A 23,357-nucleotide genomic window follows, 5' to 3' on the forward strand; every position below is an offset into this window, starting at 1 on the left:
GGACCGAGAAAGAAGCGGGGCCTTCAAGTACCCAGCAACCTCGTCCGAGATTGTACGGCTTGACTGATGATGTGCACGTGAACTGAAGTGCGTAAAAGCAGTGCAGAGAAGGTTCTGTTCTCACTTGTTGCTGTACCGTGTTGATCAACTGGCACAGTCTCTTCTGCTGCCGTTGTGAGTAGAGTGAACGCCCATTGCTTTGCGGGTCGTTCAGCATAACAGACATCTTTGTATCTAGGATTGACCAACATTGCCAATGCAGGAAGGCGTGACATCTTGATATCAAGGAACCTCGTCTTGACGCTACGCAAAAGGCTTGAGGCAAGCAATACTGCCTCAACACCTTCGGAAACATGTTCAGCTAGAACCACCTCGGTACACTGCAACAGTGGAATGACTTGTGACAGCGTGGGATATTTGTCCCCAGACAGTTCAGTTGTGGCATGGTCAAGTGGCTTCAAGACTTGCACTGGTGCATTCATAAGCTTCCACTCACTTGCGTTCAAGTTTGGAAATGCGTCAGACTCTGAAAGTTCTACAGTGATGACCGTACGGAGCTTCACGAGCCTGGCCATCATGGCATGCTCACTGTTCCATCGCGTCGGGACGTCTTGTATAACCTCGAGAGGGTCCAGCTGCATGTTTCTCTGAATTTCCTGAAGCCGTCCTCGGGCTTCGGCAGTCAGTTTGTATCTAACCACAATCACTCTGGCTTTATAGCACAGAGCTGCAAAAATTCTGACACTTCGTGCAAAAACACTAGCTGTTCCACATGCTGGGGTTTGAGGTGCTCCCTTCTGCAGCTTACAACGGCTCCTGCAGTGGAAAAAAGTCTTTCACTTTTTGTACGATACTGCTTTATCGTATATACCTTCCATCAGATTACACACCTGCAACGAGAGTTTTGTTTCCTCCTTGGTGCTTGGCTCAGCCACAAGTTCTACTGACAGTGCCAGGAATTCGAATGAAGGCCAAACTCTCATCACCAGCTCTCAAGCAACTTTTGCTGATCTTGCTGTACGAAAAATACAGTGATCATACCCTTCTATACACTGATGGTTCAACCACCATGGACGGTTGTGCAGGATCAGTGTTCTTTCCTGCGAAAGTCTCCACCTTGAAGTTCAAGACATCATACCAGACGACATCGACCAGCCGCGGAGCTTGCTGCTCTTTGTAGCGCACTTCGCATAATTCGTGAAGAATTGCCTAACAAATAGAGTGGTTTCAGTGACTCCAAGGCAGCTCTACATTGCTTTCTTTGCGCCTTACTCCGTAAACCCTACGAACAACTAGTCCTCAAAATCCGAGAGCTCCTTCATCGCCTCGTCGAGCAAGGACACGACGTCACCTTTAAGTGGCTCCCTAGCCACTGTGGCGTAATGGGCAATGAATATACCGATGAAGCTGCTCGATCTGCTCATGAAGACGGCGCAAAGGAACCAATCCCACTGTCAAGAACAGATGCAGCAGCGAAACTTCGAGTGCTTGTAAACGATGCCACACAATCGTTGTGGAACACACCTAGTTTGCAGCACACACATCTGCATCGACTGGACCGCTGTCTTCGACTTCGACCTCCACCTGGACTATCCCGACCCGAAACAACGGCAGTTTGCCGATTGTGGCTTGGTGTCGCATTTACAAAGTCATTTGCTTTCCGCATCAGATGGGAGGATACTGCTGCGTGTGACCACTGCGGTGACGAGGAAACATTTAAGCACGTACTTTGTCATTGTCGCCAATACAGAGCACATAGGCAGTCGCTCGCGACTGCGCTGGTGCGTCTTGACGACCGGCCGCTTTCGGAGCAGACGGTCCTAGAACGCTGGCCTATAAAGTCGTCACACAACAAATCAGTCAAGGCACTCTTGAAGTTTTTCCAATCGAGTGGACTCTCTGACTATATTTCTCACAGATGTTTCCACATTCCTCAAATTTTTTATGCCTTGTATTTTTTGTGACTGCTTTTTCTCTTCCCTATTCTTTCCGCTTTCATTTCCCCTTCCCCCAGTGCAGGGGTAGCAAACCAGAATCTTTTCGGGTTAACCTCCCTCTCTTTCCCACCATGTTTCTCTCTCTCTGACACTTCTCTGTTGGCATCACCGACACACAACTGAAGGGTGTGTCCGAAACACTGCACACCATTCCAGGACGACCGCGCTACTGCAGCAGTAAAGTTCCTTCCATTATCTGTAGAGACGAAGATCGGCACAGTATCGTGGGCTGGAAGTTCCCACTCCTCGATAACAACTGCCATAAATAGCTCCAGGTTTGCTGCAGTGTGAGAGTCGGTCATCTCCGTGCGAGCCAATGAATGCACGTGTTGCACGAATCACTGTCCATGTCGTGACAAGTTACACAAACGTAGCTGTCATTTGCCCACGTTGTCCAACCATCATCAGTTGTGATTGAAAGCGACTCCATTCCGCTTGCAAAAATGTCCCCGAGCTTCTTTTTCACCTTCTCTTTGCTTGCTTGATGCATAGAGGTCTGGAATAATGGCTCTCGCGAACGTTGTCCGAGACGGCACGGCATAATCCGGCATAGCGAACTTCATCATGTCGAGGAAACCCGGTTATTCGACAATGTTGTAGGGGTCATACCACGAGCTACGAAGCGAGCTATCATTTTTGTGATCTGTTGGGCTTTTGGGGCCGACGCTTTCATTTTCGGCTTGAAATTGTCGGCTATGGATGGCTGTTGACCACTGGCCTTGCTTGCCCCCTTGAGCTTGGATGGCCTTTAGCGTGTGTCCCGCTTCTCTTGGTAGTGCTTGTGCAAGCCAGGGTGTTTCCTTAAATGCATTGCTAAGGTTGTTGTCGTACTTGTCTGGGTCTTCAGGACTGCCTTGCATTTAAGACATCGAGCTTCGGTTCCCAGTGGAATCTACAAAAAAGTTCCAAATTGGATTGCTGGCCACATGCAAGTCTCCCATGGTGCTTTCTGGAGTGGTCCAAGCAGCTGGGATTGATCAAATGCCGCCGCGGCAGAGACACAATTGCCCACTATACACAATCGATCACACCACCACACCCACGAGATGCGTTTTTGTACACCTTTGTTCTGAGTATAGTTCTGTTTTCCTGGCTTGGTTTGGATTGGATTGGTAAAAATATTACTGAATCGAAAATCGAAACTTGCGAAAACAATTTTTCCTTGCCGCGTGTGGCTATTCTCGTTCAACTATTCGAAAATATTGAATGTTCGCACAAGCCTAATAAAATGTATTGCCATCTAATAGGCACTATTTCCGAAAAAATCAAAATTTTTCATTGAGCAGGCATTCTGCTACAAAAAGTTAACTGCAAGCACTACAGTTAGGCGTGCTGGGCTGCGGCCCCCGATGTTCTGAGCTAGTTTACGTCATCGTCGCACTCCGAGTCAAAGTCCGACGAAAAAGCAGCATCCTCAGACTGGCTGCTGCACGATCCATCGATCTCCCTCCATCTCCCACCAGCTGGTAGCCGGACTTTATTCCCTACCACACTGGTGAACGGAGAGACACAGCTACGGTGCGAGGGCGCACGTTGAAGCGGTGACGCGCCCTTTTGACCTAATATACCCTCTCGTGCTCACCCACCTTCTGACGCGCCTAGTCAGCTTTCTCCCACTAGCAAGTAGCTGGACCTTATTCCCTGCCACGCCCGTGAGTGGAGAAATGTAGCTAAGGTGCGAGGGTGCACATCGAAGCGGTGCCAGGCTCATGTGGCCTGGTATATCCTCTTATGTGTTGCCCAAGCCTCACCTGGCAAATGCCTCTTTTTGGGCAGTCAGCCAGGCGGGCAACTTTCTTGGCACGCCCTATGCCGGAGGACTTTCCCGTCCTTTCCCTTGCGTCGTCCAGTCTCCTCCCTGCGCCTGGCTCCACTGTGCCTCCAGTCTTGCTGACCACGAAGCCAGCTGTCCCGGGTCCTACCATGCCAGTCTGTTGCTGACCTCAAGGCCTGCTGCTTCTGGTCCTTCCGCCATGACCGACTCCCGCCTTGGGAACCCCGAACTCGAGCAGCCTTGCCTCCTGCTGCCTTGGCTGCCGGTCATCCCGGCCTGCTGTTCCTGCTAGAGCGCAATCTGGAGGGCCCTGTGACCTCCGTGGTGGCTGCTGCGCCAAAATGGCAGCCACGCCGCATGCGTTCCTGGCTGAACCATGCTGCTGCCTAGCCCCGTCCTTCCTGGGCTGCCGACCCTTCCTCCTGGCAGTGAGCCCTTCCTGTGTGCAGAACTCAGGTGGCCAATGCAAGCCCCTGGTTTCGCATCAAGAGAAGCAATGTCTTCCGTCTTTCCGGACTGCTGTGGCCCCTGCTCCCTGACCTGGTCCTGATGAAGACGCCGACGCCCTCTTGGACTTTGCCCCGTTGGCTTAGCCTAGACCTCTTTGGCTGAGTCGACCTTGCCACTTGACCTCGGTCTTTAGGAGGGGGGAATGTGGGGATTGAGGTGCCTTCCCGCGCCTTGTACCCCAGCTCGCGCGTGGCACTTAGCTCGATCTCCGGGAACCGCCGCTGTAACGGCAACATGGCGGACTCGGCTGGCGCGCTGGACCTACTTTCCCACGCAAACCATGTTTCCCCACCGGGACTGGACTTGCCCCGCGAGAACACGTTACCAGGATGCGCCCTGATTGGCCTCCCGGGTGGCGGCCCCTGGGCACCCTCTCTACCCGAGCTCTCGTCCGCTGAGCGCTTCCTTCCTGCGGCAGATGCTCACAGGCCCGCAGCACCAGTCCCATGTTTCCCCATGTTAATGGGAGACACGGGTCGGTCTTCTGGCCCAAAAAAATCTTTTAAAAAATAGACTTTTTTCTAACAATTTTCTTCGCAATCTAGACGTCCTAGAGACGACATTGCTGCAATATTATAGCATTCTGATGAGTACCTATTTTGTTACTGCGCTCTAAAGTCAGCTTCATCACCGGTTTTGCTCGCAAACGCCCTTCGAAAAGAGGCGAATTCAATACCTTCGTCTACGCCAACCGCAGTGGTGCAACAGCCAAAATAGGATTTGGAGCAATTTTTGGAGCAGGAAAATTTTGATTTTGGAGCAGGAAAATACAAATATGGAGTAGGTTACGGAAAAAAAGACACTGTTTTGGAGCACTAAATCCGAAATTTGGAGCAGTTTCAAAGAACGCTTAGGCAAATTCGGCAAATCGCACCGGTGCGCATCGGGCGCCCGGATGAGCCATTTCATCGAATCATGGTCGTACCCGGGCGCCCCAGTGGGCACGCGAGTGCATCGGGGCGAACTGCGGCTGGCGGTCGGTAGTTCACGGACCGCCGGCCGACGGCGAGATCTGCCTCTCGCACGGCACAAAGGAGTTCCCTGCGGCACAGTGACGTGACCACTCGGTGACTGAGGAGTGGTCGCGGCTACGCTCTGGCATCGCCGGCAGCTTCACCGCTGCTAATCACTCGCCACCGATATCGTCGCTAGGCCTTTTTCAGTTCACTTCGAATCTGTAGCCGACGGCGCTTCAGAACGAATCGCCGACGCTCCCAAGCAGCAATGTTTTGTTACCGTCGTTGCCGCTTTACCCTCTCCTCACAATAATTTCACACGATGAAGAAAACATGCTGATATTTGCGGCGCTACCAGCTGCGATGCGAGCATGGCCGAGCCGCGGTTCGCTGTCCGCCGTCGGTACTCATAAAACGCCATAAAATTTACCCCGCATAATAAACGCACCCCCCAACGTTGCATTGGATTTCTGGGGAAAAAAAAACTGAGTTCATTACGCAAGTATATACGGCAATTCACATTAGCAGCGTAGGTGAGGGCAGGGGCGCGATCGGATATCGTTGTTCGCAGCGCGCGTTCACTTTCGCTGTGCACGGTTGACCTAGGCCAAGCCCGGCGAAATTGAACGCGCGCTGCGAACAACGACCTCGATCGCGCCCCAGCAGTACACTGCACGCAACTTTTTCCACCAAACACGTGGAACGTACACATGCATTTCTTCGCGAATGATTCCCTGTCCTTTTTTTTTTTTCTGGCGATATGTCGCAACGTTCCGGTGGTAGTCGCGACCGAACCCTTGCTAGTTTTGTGCATTGCGTCGCCTACAAAGCTCCTGCTATCAGTGTTGGGTCGCTTTCTGTACCGTACAAGCGAGTTTGCCATTCTCATAGTGGGTTCCGCAGGCCCCTGCTCGGAATTCCACGAGCCACTGATAAATTTTACGTGGTGCCGCGCTCGCCAATTAAGTGGCTAAAACGGCGAACAAGAGGTGTGCTCGATCCACAGAACTTCCATTACCCATGCCCGAGTGTCAAAAAGCACATCACAGCGTGTAACGGCAAAGCGTGAACTGCGCAATAAATCCGCAAGCAGCTTGTAGCCACCATAGAATAAAGACCAACTTTCGAATACATGGTTTGCACGTGACGTCACTTCCGCCTCAATCAAGCGCCGGGGTCCATGCTGGCGACCCATTCTTCGTTTCGCAGTTGTCCGTCTGTGCGGTCCGTACTGTCAAGTGCCTTGCCTGTGACGCCTGACCGCTCCTGATACGCTGTGGATTGTTGTCTTATCCTTTCGGGACTGGTGTCTCCTCCCCAGAGGAGTGAGGCATTCAGTGCAGGCTATTACTGCGAACTTGTGGGATCGGCGCACGTACGCTATGAAGAAGAGGTGCAAATGTGCGTATGGACCCGTACACCCTGCGACTGGGCGTCGACACAACGATCGACATGAGTGTGATCCCTGAAGTGACCCACGGGAATATCGTCAACTATCTAGTTTACTCTTCCAGCCTTGTGACGTTGGAAGAAATTAAAGCTTTCAAATCAATGGAAGCACACAACTATTTCACAAGCGGCTGGGTGAGAAGCCTGTCTGAAATGAGTCTACGAGACGAAAAGGTGCTTCTCCTCGGAGAGTGAGCTCAAGAACCTTTTTTTGGCACGTTTCTCGAAAATTAGCCTGCCATTGTTGTGATTTACGCGGAGTCAAAAATAAATCGTGCATCTGAATGTGATGGCACTGTCATGAGTCACCGGCAAGACATATGATAACGCGAAAAAAGACGAAGACGCTGGCCGAAGAAACAGCCAAGAGACCCACAGGCGAGAAGCACGTGAAGCGCGAGAGAAAAAAGAAGAAATGAACAAAAAGGGGACGCAGGCGATGATGAGCTGGCATTGCTGACGTGGTCGACAAGCAGTTGCATCTCCAGCTGTGCTCTGGAGACGGGAGGCAGCAGCTTCAGGGACCATGGACCGAAGAGGGGACGTTCGCGAGTTGGCCAGCGACAACTCCAGCTCCTGAGCCCCGACTGCGTCGCCGTGGCTGTGTTCCGCGGCCCCGGTCCAGCCCCACGCTGCCGTAACCAGTTGCTGCCCTTTGCCACGAAGGCAATCGCCAACGCCACGTCAGCGGCACGGTTCAGCCCGGTCCAGCCCCACGCTGCCGTAACCAGTTGCTGCCCTTTGCCACGAAGGCAATCGCCAACGCCACGTCAGCGGCACAACGGCCAACTGGCCCAGACCGCGTCCTGTGCCACGCGGGTCTCTGTAGAAGACCACAACCTCATCACTCTCGATGGGGGTCGACGCCCACGCTGCGCCGGAACCACGCAGGCCAACATCCTTTGCCACGCTGGGCCGGAGTCCGACAGCACGACTGGCGACGGTCAGAACGTTCGTTTGTTCGTGACTTCGCGTTGGTTAGTCGAGCAGAGGAACAATATGTAGTTGAGGGCTAGTTTGTTTTTATATGTATAGCTAGTTTTTGGAGTGTTTGTGTATGTATAGTGTTTATAGTGTGTCAGGGTAGTTTGCTGTTTGTTTTTCTTCAATATCAACTTTTTTTCTGTTCGAGATAAATGTTCTACGTATTGGCTTTCTGTCTCACTCCATTTCTGGAGCGCTGAAATTCGTGACAGGCACCGTTTTTAGATGATGGGAAAACTTCAAAGATGCCCGCGTACCAAAATTTACCAAGCATGTCTGCAAACCGAGGTTCAAACTCAGCCCCGATTAGTGTGATTTCCACTGTAAAAATACAGTAATGAAGATAAACAATGCCTGTTCTTTTACACTGCTCTGTTTGCGGCCAGGTTATCTGGTGTGCATACGCCCGTCTTTCTCTGCTGTCGCTTTCTCTGCCGTCGTTGCTCGGGCACTCGTAGTGATCCGCATCTGCTTGCCTAATGCTGTAGCCGAGATGCAGCGACGGGGCCCAGTCTGGGTTCGTGCTATCGAAAAAAATCGGATGGCGTCCCTGCAAATCAAAAACATTCCCTTCTTCTGAGTGTAGCCCTTACTTCCCACAGTTTCGCGAACATTTAGTTCCCGGAACAAGCCTCTTACCTGTCACGAAGTGCACTCTGCACACACGTAAATTGGGGTTCTGGGGGTCCAGATCGGCTCGATTAATGCGAGCCAGCCACAACGTGCGCCGATTTGTGCCGAGCGACTTAGAGCGCTCGCACCTGTCTACGACGATCCTCGGAATTCAGAAGAAGTTTGTGTTAGTAGGCTTCTTCTTTCGCCTGGAGCTGTCGCTACGGTTGGAGCAGCCAACGACTGAGCAGAAAACCATATTGCAAGCTGCGAGTGGTCGCGAAACAACACGATGCGAGCTGACAAAGGCGGCGGTAAGCAAGCAGTGGCCCGGCAGCGGTGCATCAGCATGGCCGACAGGAATCTCACGGCGACCGGATGTGACGTCGGTGCAAGCCATGTATAAAGACCCAACCTTCGAAGACGGGCAGTGCGCTAAGCTTTCGCTATTGAATCTCGGCGGCCGTAACTTACCAACATACACATTTCTTCCGTTTGTAGATAGGGTAGGTGCCGATAGCGTGCGCACTGACGTACACGTCGGAGGAATAAAAAAATAAATGCGCGGAGCACCACAAATGCGCGTTGGTTCTTTATTCTGTGTGCGTCGCGAAAGAGCAAAAAGGGCTCTAGCGTCCAAAAACGAAGCGGCACAGCCCGCATCGCTAGGGTCCTCAGCGGCAATCGTACACGATACGTGACTGACAGAAACGCCGGAATGCTTTGTGCTTATTTGTACCCTCAAAACCCTTATTGTTGCATTAATCGCCACGCGTAACATCGCGTTGGCGGTTAGCCGCGTGCTTCCATAAGTGCGTAGTCGCCATCTGTGATCGCGTCGATAGCCACCACAGTTTAATCCGCAGCGGTTGCGGCAAACAGTAGTTTCGTTTTGACTCGGTGCGCGCGTCGGCTGCGTGCCTTCATAACTGCGTAGTCGCCATCCATGATCGCGTCAATAGCGACTGCGGATTCGTCCATACTTGTTGCAGCAAATGGTAGTTTCGTTTTGACTAGGTATATGCGTTGGCCGCCTGCCTTCTGAACCGCAAGGTCGCCGTCCATGATCACGTCGATAACGGCCGCGGTTTCGTCAGCAGCGGTTGTGGCAAGCAGTAGTTGCGCTTTGACTCAGTGCAAAAAATGTCAAAGATTAAGGGCACCGGCTACATCGCGATGGACGGACGATTTGTTGGCGACCAGCTCCCTAGCCAAAAAATAACCGGATGTGCGCGCGGTAGTGAAAAGCGTGTCTGCAGATGAAGACGCGGGCCGTGGCCACGCTGTGAAGGGAGCTTTCCTTCCTGAGAAGGAAGGAAAGCCAGGGCACCAAGTCTGGCTACTATTGAAGGTACACACTTTCGAAAAAAAAAAGGCGGAATACTCGCACGCCATTGGCACCTTTGTACCACGTGGGGTAAATCCTGATTGCCGCTCGCACTCTGCATTGCTCTGTGGTATCAACAAAATACCCAACGTCCCTTTGACTGAGCACTACATTAAAATACTTGAAGACACTTTTTGCGCTAGTGCTCCTTACCTTTAAAGCCATGACTGACTGTCGGCCTACGCAATGCCAGAGCGGCTGACGCCGAGGAGAACAATGTAGAGTCTAGTGTTGCTAGTGGCGGAACGCGGCATTCGCTCGCTAGGTTAATGAGGCTAGGGACACTAGGGCACCCAACAACCTCGTCAGCGTAAGGAGCGGCTTTGTGGTTAACAAAATAGTGCATGTATAGGGTTTCCCTACTACTCTCTTAACTTTTTGCGCGATGAACTTACAATTGAATTGGATTTGGTTGGATTCTTTTTGCCAATGTGGCCTGACAAAGCGCTGGATGCGGATAGAAATGGGACACAACTGCAATTTGCAAGCGATTTTCCTGTCAACCGTACAACCGGAAGAAACTGTCCAAATCCGGGAGTTTCCCGGGTAATACGGGTGACCTTGGCAGGTATGGAATGAGAAACTTCTAAGCACCTCAAGGAACCTGAATGAACGTAATAATTTGCTAGTTTTAGTATACCAAAAGTACCAAGTCAAACAAAAAATCTGCAATATATAAAATATGCAACTGTTTCCTAGTTATCAGCTTTGGTAAGTCACATCATGCAAAAAAATACTATGAACGTTTGTTGGCATCAACACTGGCCATAGTGGTCGCCATGCTATGCAGGAAGCAGCAGCTTCGCAAATGTGAAAGCGGGTAAGTTGCTATTGTACAGGAAGCATTTGTTTTTACAAACAGTAGTAAAATGAAATCTAAGAAATTTGTTGCATTTAAGAGAGAAAGTAAAATTCTAGTGACTGTTAGCAGCAGAATTTCAGTTTATGGCCTATTACTTTTTTTTACAAACATTGCCGAAAATTGCAAAGTATGACAAAAATAGCAGCACAAAGTTTACATAATTGTACCTATGCACCAAGAGCAGATATCACAGTTCGGTGAACTGCATTCGTTAACATTCAAAGAGGACAAATCTGAAATATTAGATTATATATCTTATGTGAATCTGTTACAGTGTTTACAAGGGTTTTGCACAAGTCCTATTCACGTATGGGTGAGCCATGTGTATGGCAGCTTTAGGCGTACTATTACAGGAAAATTACAGAATTGTGATATCATTTTTGATTGCTGAGATACGGATTTGTTTGTAAACTTGATAGTTTTTGTTCTTGAAAAATTCAGGATTTTCAACAACATTTATTATCAGCCCAAATTAAAAATCTGCTTTGAGCAGTCATTCACGCTTTGCGGTCCGTTGTCGGGCCCTGAAAAACAACACGGCCGTAGCGGTCAGCTGTCGGGCACCGCCCGACAAAGGTGTTTGGGGATTAAATTTTGTGGTTTTTCTCACTGCGATTTGTGCGCATTCTTTGTATACATGATGCACCATCTTTTGAGGGATAAATAAACTGTGTTTGTTGAAGTTTACTTCTGTTTGCACTAGGGTGCAGCACAATGTTCAGCATGGCTTCTGGATACCAGGGCATTCTCACTTGCGCGCGCAACAGCACATTCGCGCGGTTCGCTGAGAAGCATGACCACTTTTTCATCACGTGCGTTTTAAGGTGGCGCATTTAGTGAAAGCTTCTAGAGGTTTCCATTGTCAATAGCTTTATTTTGAGGCGCACACAGCTGCAAAATCATGCTGAGAAAGAACAGCGACACCTGCAGTACCGCTGCAACCTCTTCCAATAGCTGGTGGGTGACGTGAGGGCTAGAGCCAAAAAACGGGGCCCGTCTGTGCGGAAGGATTGCGAGGAAAGGCTAGATGGGAGGAGCCATTTCATGTACAAGCTCCCAATGCGAAATAGCAAAGACTGTGCTGTTTGTAGCGATCGAAAAACAAATAGAGGCAGTTTGTGGTTGTGGTCCACAGTTTTTGGTTTTTATCGCGGCGCTCTAAACTGGCAAAATAGTTTCGGACCGGAACAGCCGGAAAGTGGGTAAAAGTTTCGGGCTGCAAAGGGTTAAATTTTACCTTTTTTTTTAATGCAACAGACGTCAGAAAATTTGGTGCAGTGGTTGCCGAGAAAAGCAATTTCTCCTTTTCCAGGATATATCAAAGGAGTCCCCATGCTACAGCTCAGACTTAACTGTGCATACAACCAAAGAGCAGACCTATAGCCTGCTCTATGCACGGTGTCAATATGATGTGGAGATAGCGCTGCACACCTGTGGCTGATGAGGTACTTACTTGCAAAAGAAGAGTGCGGCCGAAATAAAAAATATTTTTCAGAAATATCCAGAACAGTAAATGTGGCCCACGCACAAAAATATGTCCGGTGTATGCCCGTCTAGCAACCATTGCCCTCATGTGCACACTGATGGTCACTACAAGAGTGTGGCAGGGGCTAGTAATGCTGACAAAGTTTGGCTAATTATTCACTGAACCCCTCCATTATGCAAATAAGGTTCTGGTGTGCACGAAGCCCAATGTCACTAGGGACCTCAGCTGCTGCTTGAAATGCATTGGCATTAATGCAGTTTATTCCAGAACAATAAAAGATGTGAAGCTGTGACAAGTATGCACATCCAGCAATGATTAAGGCCCCAAAAGGCTAATACAGAGCACAGTAAGAGAATACGAACTACCACAACTACAGCAAGAAAACTTCTGCTACAAATGGCATTGAAGAAACCCACTGTATTGGTGGCACAGCTCGTCTGGAAGGGCACTTCAAACAAACTGCAAGTAGAGGCCAGCAAAAGTTCAAATCCTTACGTTCTGTGTGGTGCTCATAGCAATTAGGTTAAGGTTAAGTACCTACTGCATAAAGCATAGGCACCATAGTCGGCAGGTTCACCATTAGGCTTGTACGAGTAGAAACCTGCAAACAATCAAGCCACACCGTGTCATTTTATGCCATGACTCATGGCAGACGTTAGTTTACAACAGTTTGTGCTTGCCATCCTCAACAAGGGCCTGCAAGCACCCACTGGCCTTGGTCGGACACAACCAAGAAGACACGTTACCATTGGCATCCAGGGTGGCCCAGTAGGCCTCACTGGGCGAGGTCTCGTGGCAACCGGGTGGTGGCTGTGGGGGCTGCCCAGTGTACCGGAAGAAGGGATTCTTCAGGTCCAGGCTGTTCGATGCCCGCACACCTCCCTCGAGCTCTAGTTCAATGTCTACGTCGTAGCTCTGCCGCCGATTGGAGCGCAACACCACTCGACCCCCAAGTCGTTGACCTCGTTGCACAAATAGTGGACTCTCCAGCAGGCAGCGCACCTGGTACCAGTGGGTCAGGGGCTGCGTCGGACCCGTTGACAGCCACACAGTCTGCCTGATGGGGAAAGGCACATCCTCATCAAAAAGCTCTGCTTGGTTTGCTAGCTGGCACATTTTGTAGTACAGGGTTGTATGTCGATCAGTTTTGACCATCTGGGGTACTTCAATCCTTTCAGATGCCAATAAATTCTGTTGACTAAAAACTTACTTTCACTGCATTTCTTGCATATTCAGAACCATAAAAAGTATACAGCTGCAGATTAGACAAAGAATGTTCAATTCTTTAGTGACTTTTGCCAAGTTTACAGAACATGGGCTCCATGCAAAAACTCACTACAGCAACATTACATGAGAACATCAACTATTTCATGTCTAGCAGGCTTGAAAAGCACCCATCCAGACAATTGAAAATTATGCCTGATGCAAAACACTGTGAAAAACAATGAAAGGAGTACACCCACTACATACACCGACATACTCGCACCGAGCAAGTACACACAGTCGTCTACATTCCCACTCATTTTACTAAAATATTTCGAACCCGTTATTCAAACTTGCAACGCGATTCCAATCAGAACAGTTTCAAGATGTTTGCGACACATTTTAACTAGCATTACTTTCATCAATGCTATTGCTGTTGACGCACTTTCTTGGCGTACACAATTGTGTACACAGCATCTTAAAGGCTTAAGTGCAACCACAGCATGGTTTCTGTTCACAATGCAAGTACTGCCAGGAATCAAACTTCATTTAAGAGAGCGCAGCAGGTCTTCACGCTCCAACAAGCACCTGGTCAAGCCTTCAATGTGGTTTTCTTCAAGGCTGGCCAACACCTACATGCAACAATAAAGGCTGGAGCACATGGAGCGAATAACCGGCGTCCGAGCGACGAACTTCGTCGGGCGGTGAACGCCCGACAGCCGGCGTCAAAAAATTTGACATCCACCGCCGATCTGCCTGTCCAGACATTTTCGTCGGGCGAACGCCGCCGCCGGAAGCATCTAGCGCGCAGCGGTGTACAACAGCCAATCAGGAGGCACTAGTTCCGGTCGCAATGCATGCTGGTGTATCGCGTGCGCGCCTTTTCGTGTCGTCTGCAATAGCGTTGGTGTTGCCGTGTCTGCATGTCTCTGCACCGATTAAGTAGTTCCCAGCATGATCTCTCAGGAATCGCATTGTATTTGTACATCCCATATCCGCTGATCTGCGGGGAAACAGACAAGCAGTGCAAGCTGTCTACAACAGCCTTCAACAGAAATCTTCCGATCTCAGAGGCCGCATGGCGTTCGTCACGCCTATCTCCCGACTACCCCAATAGATGGCGCTGGCATCAGATATTTATTTCGTTAGGCTTAGATGTGTTTGAAACGAGAAGCGATTTTGAAAACTCCTGAAGGTTATCCATAATACTCTGTCGTCAAAGCGGCCTGAGACTAAGCGAAAGCCGTTTACGCAGTCATTTGCTACCAACGAAGTGAATTCTACAAGGACAACGCTAAATTCAGTTCGAAGCGGACGGCCGGGACCACCACCAACATGGCGGCATACGCGCGCCGGCGTTTGCCGCATGTATCCAGACACAGCAAACATCCTGCGTCGTGTCGCCGCGTCGTTACTTGGCATGTGAAGTTAGCCGAGAAAGTTCGCTCCATGTATCCCGGGCTTAAGGTGGCAACGTTATCAGTGCCTATCCATGGCATCAGCAAAGGTCACGATGCACACGCTATGAGTGAAGTGATCTACTAGTGTGACCACTGACCTTATGTGAGAGAATACCAATATTGTTGGCACGGCTCCATTAGAATCCCAGCTCCTTTATGAGCAATGCACAAAGCAAGTTTAGCTTTCACCCTTTCTGCATGCTCCAGGCCAGTTGCAGATTTCACAGTACTTCCGCATTTCTCATACGCTCATCAAAGTGCCTGCAGAAGTGCTTATGAACCTTCTCAACCACTAGAGGAAAATATCTTATCCTAGAAATCATTAGGTAATAAGCTTCAGGCTGCTGCATCGTGTACACTTCTTCCTCTGAAAGCTTGAAGCACGTCTGCCATCAAACCCCAGACCATGATACCTGTGCTTTTAAGCACACAGCACTGCTGTCGGTAGGTTCATCGTTTAAACTCCTATACATACAGATTTGTGGCACTGCCATTAGTCTTGTGCTCGTGGGGATGCGCGACTAATCTGTTGTTTTCCCAGCATGGCTCCCATCTCCTGTAATCTGGCTTCGCCATGTGGCTTTACGGCTGCAGTCGGTGTGGTTGCGGCACATTATGAGAGATAGCTCGGCCGGTATTTCGTAGCGATGCCTTTCCGATACTGATGCCTTTTCGTGCTTGGTCAGCGGTCAGAGCGACGGTCCGCTCATACTATCAACGGGATCAGCTGGCCAGGAGCGGTGGATGATAAGGGTAGCATAGAAGAAAGCATAACGCATCACTACAAAAAACCGGTCCTCGAGTGTTGCGTTGCTGACGCAACCTAGCGCCGGGGGTTATTAGGGCGCGAAAGGGTGAGGCTGTCCCTCTTTGGCTGGGGATTAGCGAGCGATGTGGACATGCCACTTGTGTGGTGCCCGCGGAGCATCGGAGTGGGGAACCGGAATGGACGAACACAATCATTCGAACGCGCCCCTGTTGGCGTGAACGCACACGAGAACGACTAGGCATTGGTGTCCAGCATTGGGCGAACATATTCGCTTGCTATACGGTCGCGGTTAGTCAGACCTCCACGATTTCTCGCGGGACCATCGGCATAGTCATTCAGCTAATAATCCTTAGTGTATGAAAGGTGCAATAAATGCCCTTGGGATTGTTTGCACTACTGTCTTGCCGTTCCTTTGTCCCAAGAGCACCTGTAAGACCCCACATCTGGCTGCCCAACGTGAACCTCTTGGGGCATCGGACGATAGTTTTGACAGTTTTGCAAGGTTTCAGACAACCTTTGTTTGAGCCGAAGCGTAGGCCTAGCGTCAGTATGAGAACCACGTGAGAGCGAGGCTTAGCGCCCGTGGAGCACTGGCAAGCCTGAAGTGGGTGAGTACGGAAGCCTCGTGGGTAGTCAGAGTTTCTTAAGTCGCGGCCTCTGCAATCCTCGGCACAATCTCGCGGGGGGGGGGGGGGGTTCACGCGGAAGCTTGCGCGAGTCGTGCCATGCTGCGTAGTATGCATGGCCATGCTAACGATGAGTGCATTTACTTCTCTCTTTCTCTACGGCGCACTGCACAGGCAGCCACAGCTAGGCCTAGCCTCAGAGATCTCCTCAGTGCAATCTCGAGGGTCTCGCTCAGACCGAGCGTTCGCTTCATCCTCTCCCTGCGGCGCACCGCATCTGCTGGCAGCCAGCTGGGCGTTACCTCCGAGATCGTATTAGCATTGGTGCAATCAAGGAAGCCACAAGCCAACCGAGTCACACCAGCGTGGTGAAATTTGCTAGCCCCCTCGATCACACAGCAGAGCGCTGGGTTGTATGCCCCGTGCTGCTCGACTGCGACAAGCCAAGTTGATAGCGTTGATTACTATTCATTATTGTTGAATAAGTAGATTGTTCCATTTTGATATACGAACAAAAAAATACAATAATGAATATAAAGAAGTACTGTTGGCTCGCATTCAACTTTCAACGAGGTTAGAGTGTAATAGGTACAGTAGAGTCCAGCTACAACGAAATTCCCGGGACACGCGCAAAATTTTGTTGTGGCGGGACTACGTTAACGCGAAATTCGTATGTTATACGTATGCCAAATGGCAAAGCCGCGAACGAAACCAAAACCATCGTCCGGGAAATCTCCTTGATGGCTGAGGGCAAAGGTTGAGACGTTGAGCAGTCAAAGTGTCAACTTCACGAAAGAGTGCATTTCACACCGCTGTTACAGCATTTTTCATACATTGCGGCTGACGCCTAACCCAACACGCGTCTGGCCGATCGCGAAACTCATTTTGCGGCACATACACCGTCGCAATGAAGAGATTTGAATTACCACGATTTCACTGCATATTTATCACAAAGGTGGCAAGCTTGGCAAGCTTGCGCTTACCGGAAGTTTTATTTTCAGAAGTCGGCCAGCCTGGATTTTTTACGCTTCACGGCAATCAAAGGCGTTACGTAAGTCTGTTAAAAGAGCCATCGCAATGTCATCGTCGTGGGTTCTGATAACTTTTCTGATGAGGTGAGAGGATTCATTATTTTCACAGCAGTCGCCGGAGTCAGTGTGTCTAGCAGATTGTCATTTTCCCCAGACGAGATGTTAGCATCTTGTTAACAACAGCGGCTGCGGCGCGACCGCTCGGGCGCTATCTTGAAAGCAATCTGCAACGTGCACAAAGTGAGCGCCCGCGCAGGCCTTATCTTCAAAGCGATCTGCGATGTGGGCAAAGTGCAACTAGTGTCGGTAGAGTCGTTTTGCGCTGTGCTTTCTACGTTTAGATTGCGGTGAAGCGAGAGACGGCAGAGGTCGATTCGCTCGCTGCTATTGCCGTGCCATCTCACTCCAGCGTGTTGACACAGACTTTCTGCAGTCATCGAGCGAGACGTGTTCAAGTGTACCGGTGCACGTGTGTGGTGCTTGGTAATTTAGTTAGTAAGCGAATGTTTACAACTTTAACCGGCCAATAAAACTACTATGCTTAGTTCGTATAGCTGTCTAGTCGACAGCTATACGCTATCGCAATCGATGCTTCGACTTTCGGGCGAAACTGTGAAATTTTTTTCTTCCACTTTCTGCCTCGGCGATCACGTGTGCCTTCTCCTCGAGAGAGAGAAATTTATGCTTCTTCGTTGGCGAAGCCATTTCCACCGGACACAGACAACAGAAAACGGCAGCGATTGTGGTGATCCCCTGCAGTCTCACGCAGGCGCGTGATGACCACGCGTGGCAATTCAGTCCCAGTTTCGTTCTCGAAAAGTTCAATGAAGTGGAAATACCACATAAAACGCCTTCGTTATGAAGGTACTCTTTTTGTATTACTTTCTATGGGCAGCTGACGGGGTATCAGAAAATCTTCGTTGTGGCGAAAATTTTGTTGTAGCAGCATTCATTGTAGGGGGATTCGACTGTAATTCAAACTACAGCACCAGAATTGTGTTGCAATCCTTCCTGCATAATATACCATGACATCTAGTCTATAGACCTAAACCATGTTTGTAAACAGCGGTAGGCACCGTCGATATATTTTAGGCCCTATAGCGACGTCGCGTAGGCTCCGCCCAACGTTTGGCTCCGGCCACGTTTGCCACCACCGCTTGCACTCGCGGATGGGGCATTTTTTTTTAATGGGGTGGGGGAGCTAAAACCACGATTTCATTATGAAGCACACAGTAATGGGGGCGCCGGATTAAGTTTGACTACGTGAGACTCTTTAATGTGCACCCAGCACGTTCTTGCATCTCGCCCCCATCGGGATACGGCCGAACGAGACGCTAGGCCTAGCTCGTTGACCGTCGCAGTGACGGCCTACAGCGCTTGCGGCCTGGCCTGCTGCTCATCATTGTGCTCTTATTTTCGACAACACGATTAATGTGGGCTTAAATGAATCGGTTTTGTCGGTGTCGTTGGTGCGAATAACAAACGAAACTTAGTACTTGCAAGCCAGCCGAGCCGCCTCGCTGAGACGGCCGGTGCTTCGGTTTCCGCCTGCGAGACGAAATGCCGTCGGGTCGTTGCTCCATATCGCGCCAGTGGTTTAGTACTGGGCGCTGCTTTACAAAACACGCGCAAATTCGAGATAGTTTTTCTATTAAGAACTATTTTATGTTAAAAACAAGCTGTAGCCGATTTCTACGTCGCCGTGAGCGGCGATAGAAGCGATCGCCTCGGTGATGGGACCGGCAAGGTACCAGCCCTACGGCGACGCCGCCTGTGTAGGCCCGCGCAATGTGAGCTAGCTGTTGTACGGGGCCGTCCGATCATTCCGACTCTCTACTACACTGTACATTTTGTTTCGCGCTCTAAATTTAACTGACACGTTTAGGCGCGTTTATGATTTCCATACTGCAATAAACGCAGCTGTGACCCTGCTGCCTGCGTATGTGAACGTGTGACAGGATATTTCACTGCTGGTGGCTCAATTCTTTGAGATGAAAACAAATTCGAATGTGACGTGTTTTGTGGGGCATCTGCTCGCTCGACCTAAATTCAAGGCTAATCCTAATCTAGCTTTCCCACAGTGCGGCAAGCAATTATAATGGCACGCTAATAACGATCCTAAGATCGTAACGATCCTAAGATCGGCTAATGCACGCCAATCAAAATAAAAGAGAAGCTTAACGGTTACGAAATGTTTTGCGCATAATGGATGATCTGGTATCATAATCCAACTTTCGCTTTTTACCGCGGCGGCCCATTGCTTGCTACGGTTTTCATCAACAGGAAACCTATGAAAACTTTAGTCTCTTGCGTATTTCGACGCAACTCAGCTCATCCATATACTGCGTTTCTTTCATTGTAAAATCGTAGAATAAAGACCTCACAGATGGAACTGCACAACCACCCGCGAAACCCAGCGGCTGCTGTGGTAGGCGCGACACGGGCGGCGGCTCGGCGGCGGAGTGCCTACCAAGCGAAACTAAATTCAGACGACAGCGCCACCGCATTTTCGTGACGTAGCGCCGTGGTGTAGGTCTATATGCAATAAATTGCAAGCCCCGAAAATTCCAGCAGAACTCATAATGGATGATCTAACAGATATTAGTATTTCAGAGGACTTTTCTGAGAGCGTGCGCAAAAAGCGGAAACGACTGTGGGATTATGCTAAGGCTAATCGAGTGAAGACTGACAAAGTAAACATCAAGTTCACTACTCTTTATATAAATAAGGTGAAATACGTCTATGATGAATCCCTAGACCAAGTTGTGCAAGCAGACTGACAGGAACTGAAAGCGGATAGGTCTGTGCTTTCTTTTCTTATTGTGAATTGCAGAAGCATACGTAATAAATGTCATGAATTTTCTAGCCTTGTTGATATGTCTAGACCAACTGTCGTTCTTGGATCTGAATCCTGGCTCGATGCTGACGTTGAGGATAATGAAGTGTTTCCCAGGGGCTTTGTTTGTTACCGTAAGGACCGAAATCGTTTCGGGGGAGGCGTTTTTATTTTAGTGGATGCGACAATGTGCTCCCGGGAAATTGATATTGAATGCAGTCAAAGTGAAATGTTGTGGGTAGAGATTAGATTGAAGAACGGCAGGTCATTATCGGTATGTTCGTTCTATCGCCCACCAGGAAGCAAAGTTAATATTCTAGGTGAGCTTACCGCAGCAATGGAAACAGTGAGCACTGATTACCTAGTTATAGGCGGTGATTTTAATCTTCCAGAAATCGATTGGTCTCTAGCAGATCCCAGTTCCAGCGCTTGCAGCCAGTCAAGTAAAGAAATGTTGAAGATATCTTCGAGTCTTCGAGTTGTCTTCGAGTTAACACAACTAGTTCTAGAGCCGACAAGGGCAAAAAATGTTTTAGATTTATTTTTCACTAACACGCCAGAGGCGGTGAGTTTTACAACAGTGCTGCCGAGCATAAGCGACCACCAAGCTGTATTGTGCGATATGAATTTGCAGTATGTGAGAGCTGCTAACAGTGGTCCACGGCGTATCTACAGCTATCAAAAAGCACGTGTCAGTGATATGACCCTGGCTCTAGATTCCTACTACGATGTGTTTGAGACACAGGCTGAATTCATGAATATGGAAGAGCTATGGAATGTATTTAAGAACAAGTTGCTTGAGATGTGTGAAAGATATGTACCATCATGGGTTATGACTGCGCGGCGCAGCAAAAGTAAGCCGTGGTGTTCGCGACACGTGAAATGCAAGGCCAGGCAGAGAGCGCATGTTTACGCTGCTTATAAGAAAAACCCTTCGTTGAAGCTTAAAGATAAACTCAAAAACAAAACTGAAGAGATGAAGGCAGCTATGCAGACAGCCAAAGATAAGTACTTCAGCACGTTCCACCTGCGCATACAGAAAAGACCGAAAGAACTATGGCAATTCTTTAAAATGAACAATAAAGATGTATTATCAATACCAGCCCTTGATAGCGACGGTGCTACCGTCCATAACGACATTGAAAAAGCCGAGTGCTTTATCTCGTTTTTCAGTTCTGTGTATGCTGCTTGTGTTGACACTCAAAACACTGTGGCACGATCCACCCCAGTGTTGGGTGAGCCCATGGACGATATCATGATCGACCAACGAGGAATAGAGGCCGTTCTCAAGACACTGAATTCGTCTAAAGCAACTGGGCCGGATGCTTTGTCACCGGCACTGCTTTCTTTGTGCCCACGGAAAGTGTCCAAATACCTGTGCGTAATTTTTACTAAATCTTTACTAGAAATCTCTTTACCGGATGACTGGAAATTTGCCAATGTCGTCCCTGTGCATAAAGGTGGACCGCGAAGTAGTGTTTTGAATTACCGGCCTATCTCGCTTACTAGCGTTGCTTGTAAGATACTTGAGCATGTACTTTACAGTAATGTTATGAGCCACATGAACGTGCACTCTTTGCTTAGCCCTCAGCAGCATGGATTTCGTAGTGGGTTTTCCTGTACAACACAGTTGCTTGAGTTAACGCATGATTTAGCAGGAGCTTTGGATAAGGGTTTTTCTGTTGACTGTTTGTTTCTAGATTTCAAGAAGGCGTTCGATGCTGTCCCTCACTCTTTACTTATAGAAAAATTAGAAATGTATAATATAAACAGCACGGTTGTTAACTGGATAAAAGAATACCTAAATTTAAGAAAACAGAAAGTTGTGCTTAATGGGAAAACATCCCGTGAAGTTGTTGTGTCCTCTGGTGTGCCCCAAGGATCAGTCATAGGACCGCTTTTGTTTCTCATTTATATAAATGATATTTGCTCCGGAATTTCATCGCAAATGAGGCTATTTGCCGATGACTGTGTTTTGTACAGGACTATTAGTACTACCCATGACTGCAATGTCTTACAAAATGACCTGTATAAGATAAATGAGTGGTGCAACAAGTGGCACATGCTCATTAACTTGAAAAAAAAAAAAAAAAAAACCGTTCATATGCGTTTTTCGAGGAAAAGAACAACTCATGGCTTCTGTTACTCTTTAAATTCAACCACGACATTATCAGTTCAGGAGCACAAACATCTTGGCGTTTATTTCACACCTGTTCTTTCTTGGAGCCGTCACATTGATCACATCACAACTAAAGCATGCCGCGTTCTAGGTTTCCTGCGCAGAAATGCAAAAAAGTTGCCACTGGAGACAAAGGTATCATTGTACAAATCAAATGTCCGATCTGTTCTGGATTATGCGTGCGCTGTGTGGGATCCGTGGTCGGCACGTGACGTAAACAGTTTAGAAAGAATTCAAAGCATAGCCATTCGTTTTGTTTGTTCAAATTATGCCAGGAATTTCAGTGTTTCAAGAGCAAAAGAAAGCCTCGGTTGGGAATCGCTGCAGCAACGCAGGAAATATCTAAGATTGAAATTTTTTCACAACATATTCCACTGTCGAATAGGTATAGACCCCGGGAAATATTTTTTTTCAAGCCTGATTATGTTTCTGAACGGCTGGACCATGAAAATAAGGTTAAAGAAATAGCGTGCAAAACTGAAGCGTTTAAAACGTCATTTTTTCCCAGAACCATAAGCCAATGGAACAAGTTACCATCCGATGTCGCAACGATTTTTGCAAATGATGTATTTTCAAACTGTATACGCCCACTGAAGTAAGATAGTGTTTTTGTGTGTATGTGCGAGTAAGAAAATGTTCCGGTTACATGTTTTGTTTTGCCTGCTTTATTTATTGGTTCTTTGTTTCCTTCTCCCCGCCGCTGTAATGCCTACGGGCGATGTGGGTATTGTGATAAATAAATAAATACAAGATTACTGTCAAAGCCAGCATTAGCTTTCCGGCAATCCTATTGTGTTTTGCACTCAGAAAGCACTTGCCCTCACCTTTTTCCTGCCACTCCTATGTGCATGACAAGGCAAATCAAAAGAGTGGCTTGCTGGACAAGTTGGTACATGATATTATGTAAGGGAACGTCATCAAACGGAAAGGAAGAGCAGGAAAAATCATGAGGCAAGACAAAGAAACAGGAAGGGCACCCACCCTTCCTGTTCCTGTATGTCTTGCCTCATGATTTTTTCTGGTCTTCCTTTCCATTTGCAGGCATCCCCTTACTTAATGGCAAATCAGTTCTGCGGAAGGTGGAGGAAGGTCCATGAAAGGGAAAATTGTCATCCACACGAATGTAGTACGAAGCTACAAAGGAAACTTTAACAGGTTTAACACTCGGGTGGACGATAATTTTCCCTTTCATGTGCATGACATCACCGCCCAATCAACAAATCATGCGCCTTTCTC

The 23,357-nt window shown here is 48.7% G+C and overlaps 1 protein-coding gene across 8 annotated transcripts in view; it reads right to left on the bottom strand.

Annotated features, from left to right (window-relative positions):
- The window catches only part of LOC119433033 (histone-arginine methyltransferase CARMER), a 145,085-nt gene that overhangs the window by 27,326 nt on the left and 94,402 nt on the right, over nt 1-23,357 (bottom strand). For 3 of the 8 annotated variants that reach the window (XM_049658447.1, XM_049658446.1, XM_037700185.2), the window contains 2 exons: nt 12,764-13,074; nt 12,559-12,618 (listed from right to left, as the gene is read on the bottom strand). In XM_049658447.1, the coding sequence (XP_049514404.1) occupies nt 12,559-12,618; nt 12,764-13,074 (371 nt within the window). Of the gene's footprint in view, nt 1-12,554; nt 12,619-12,763; nt 13,075-23,357 lie in introns of all 8 variants that reach the window. The other 5 variants (XM_049658452.1, XM_049658451.1, XM_049658448.1 and 2 more) reach the window with 2 other exon arrangements.

Source organism: Dermacentor silvarum, chromosome 11 (genome assembly GCF_013339745.2).
Source record: "Dermacentor silvarum isolate Dsil-2018 chromosome 11, BIME_Dsil_1.4, whole genome shotgun sequence".
Classification (NCBI taxonomy): Eukaryota; Metazoa; Arthropoda; class Arachnida; order Ixodida; family Ixodidae; genus Dermacentor; species Dermacentor silvarum.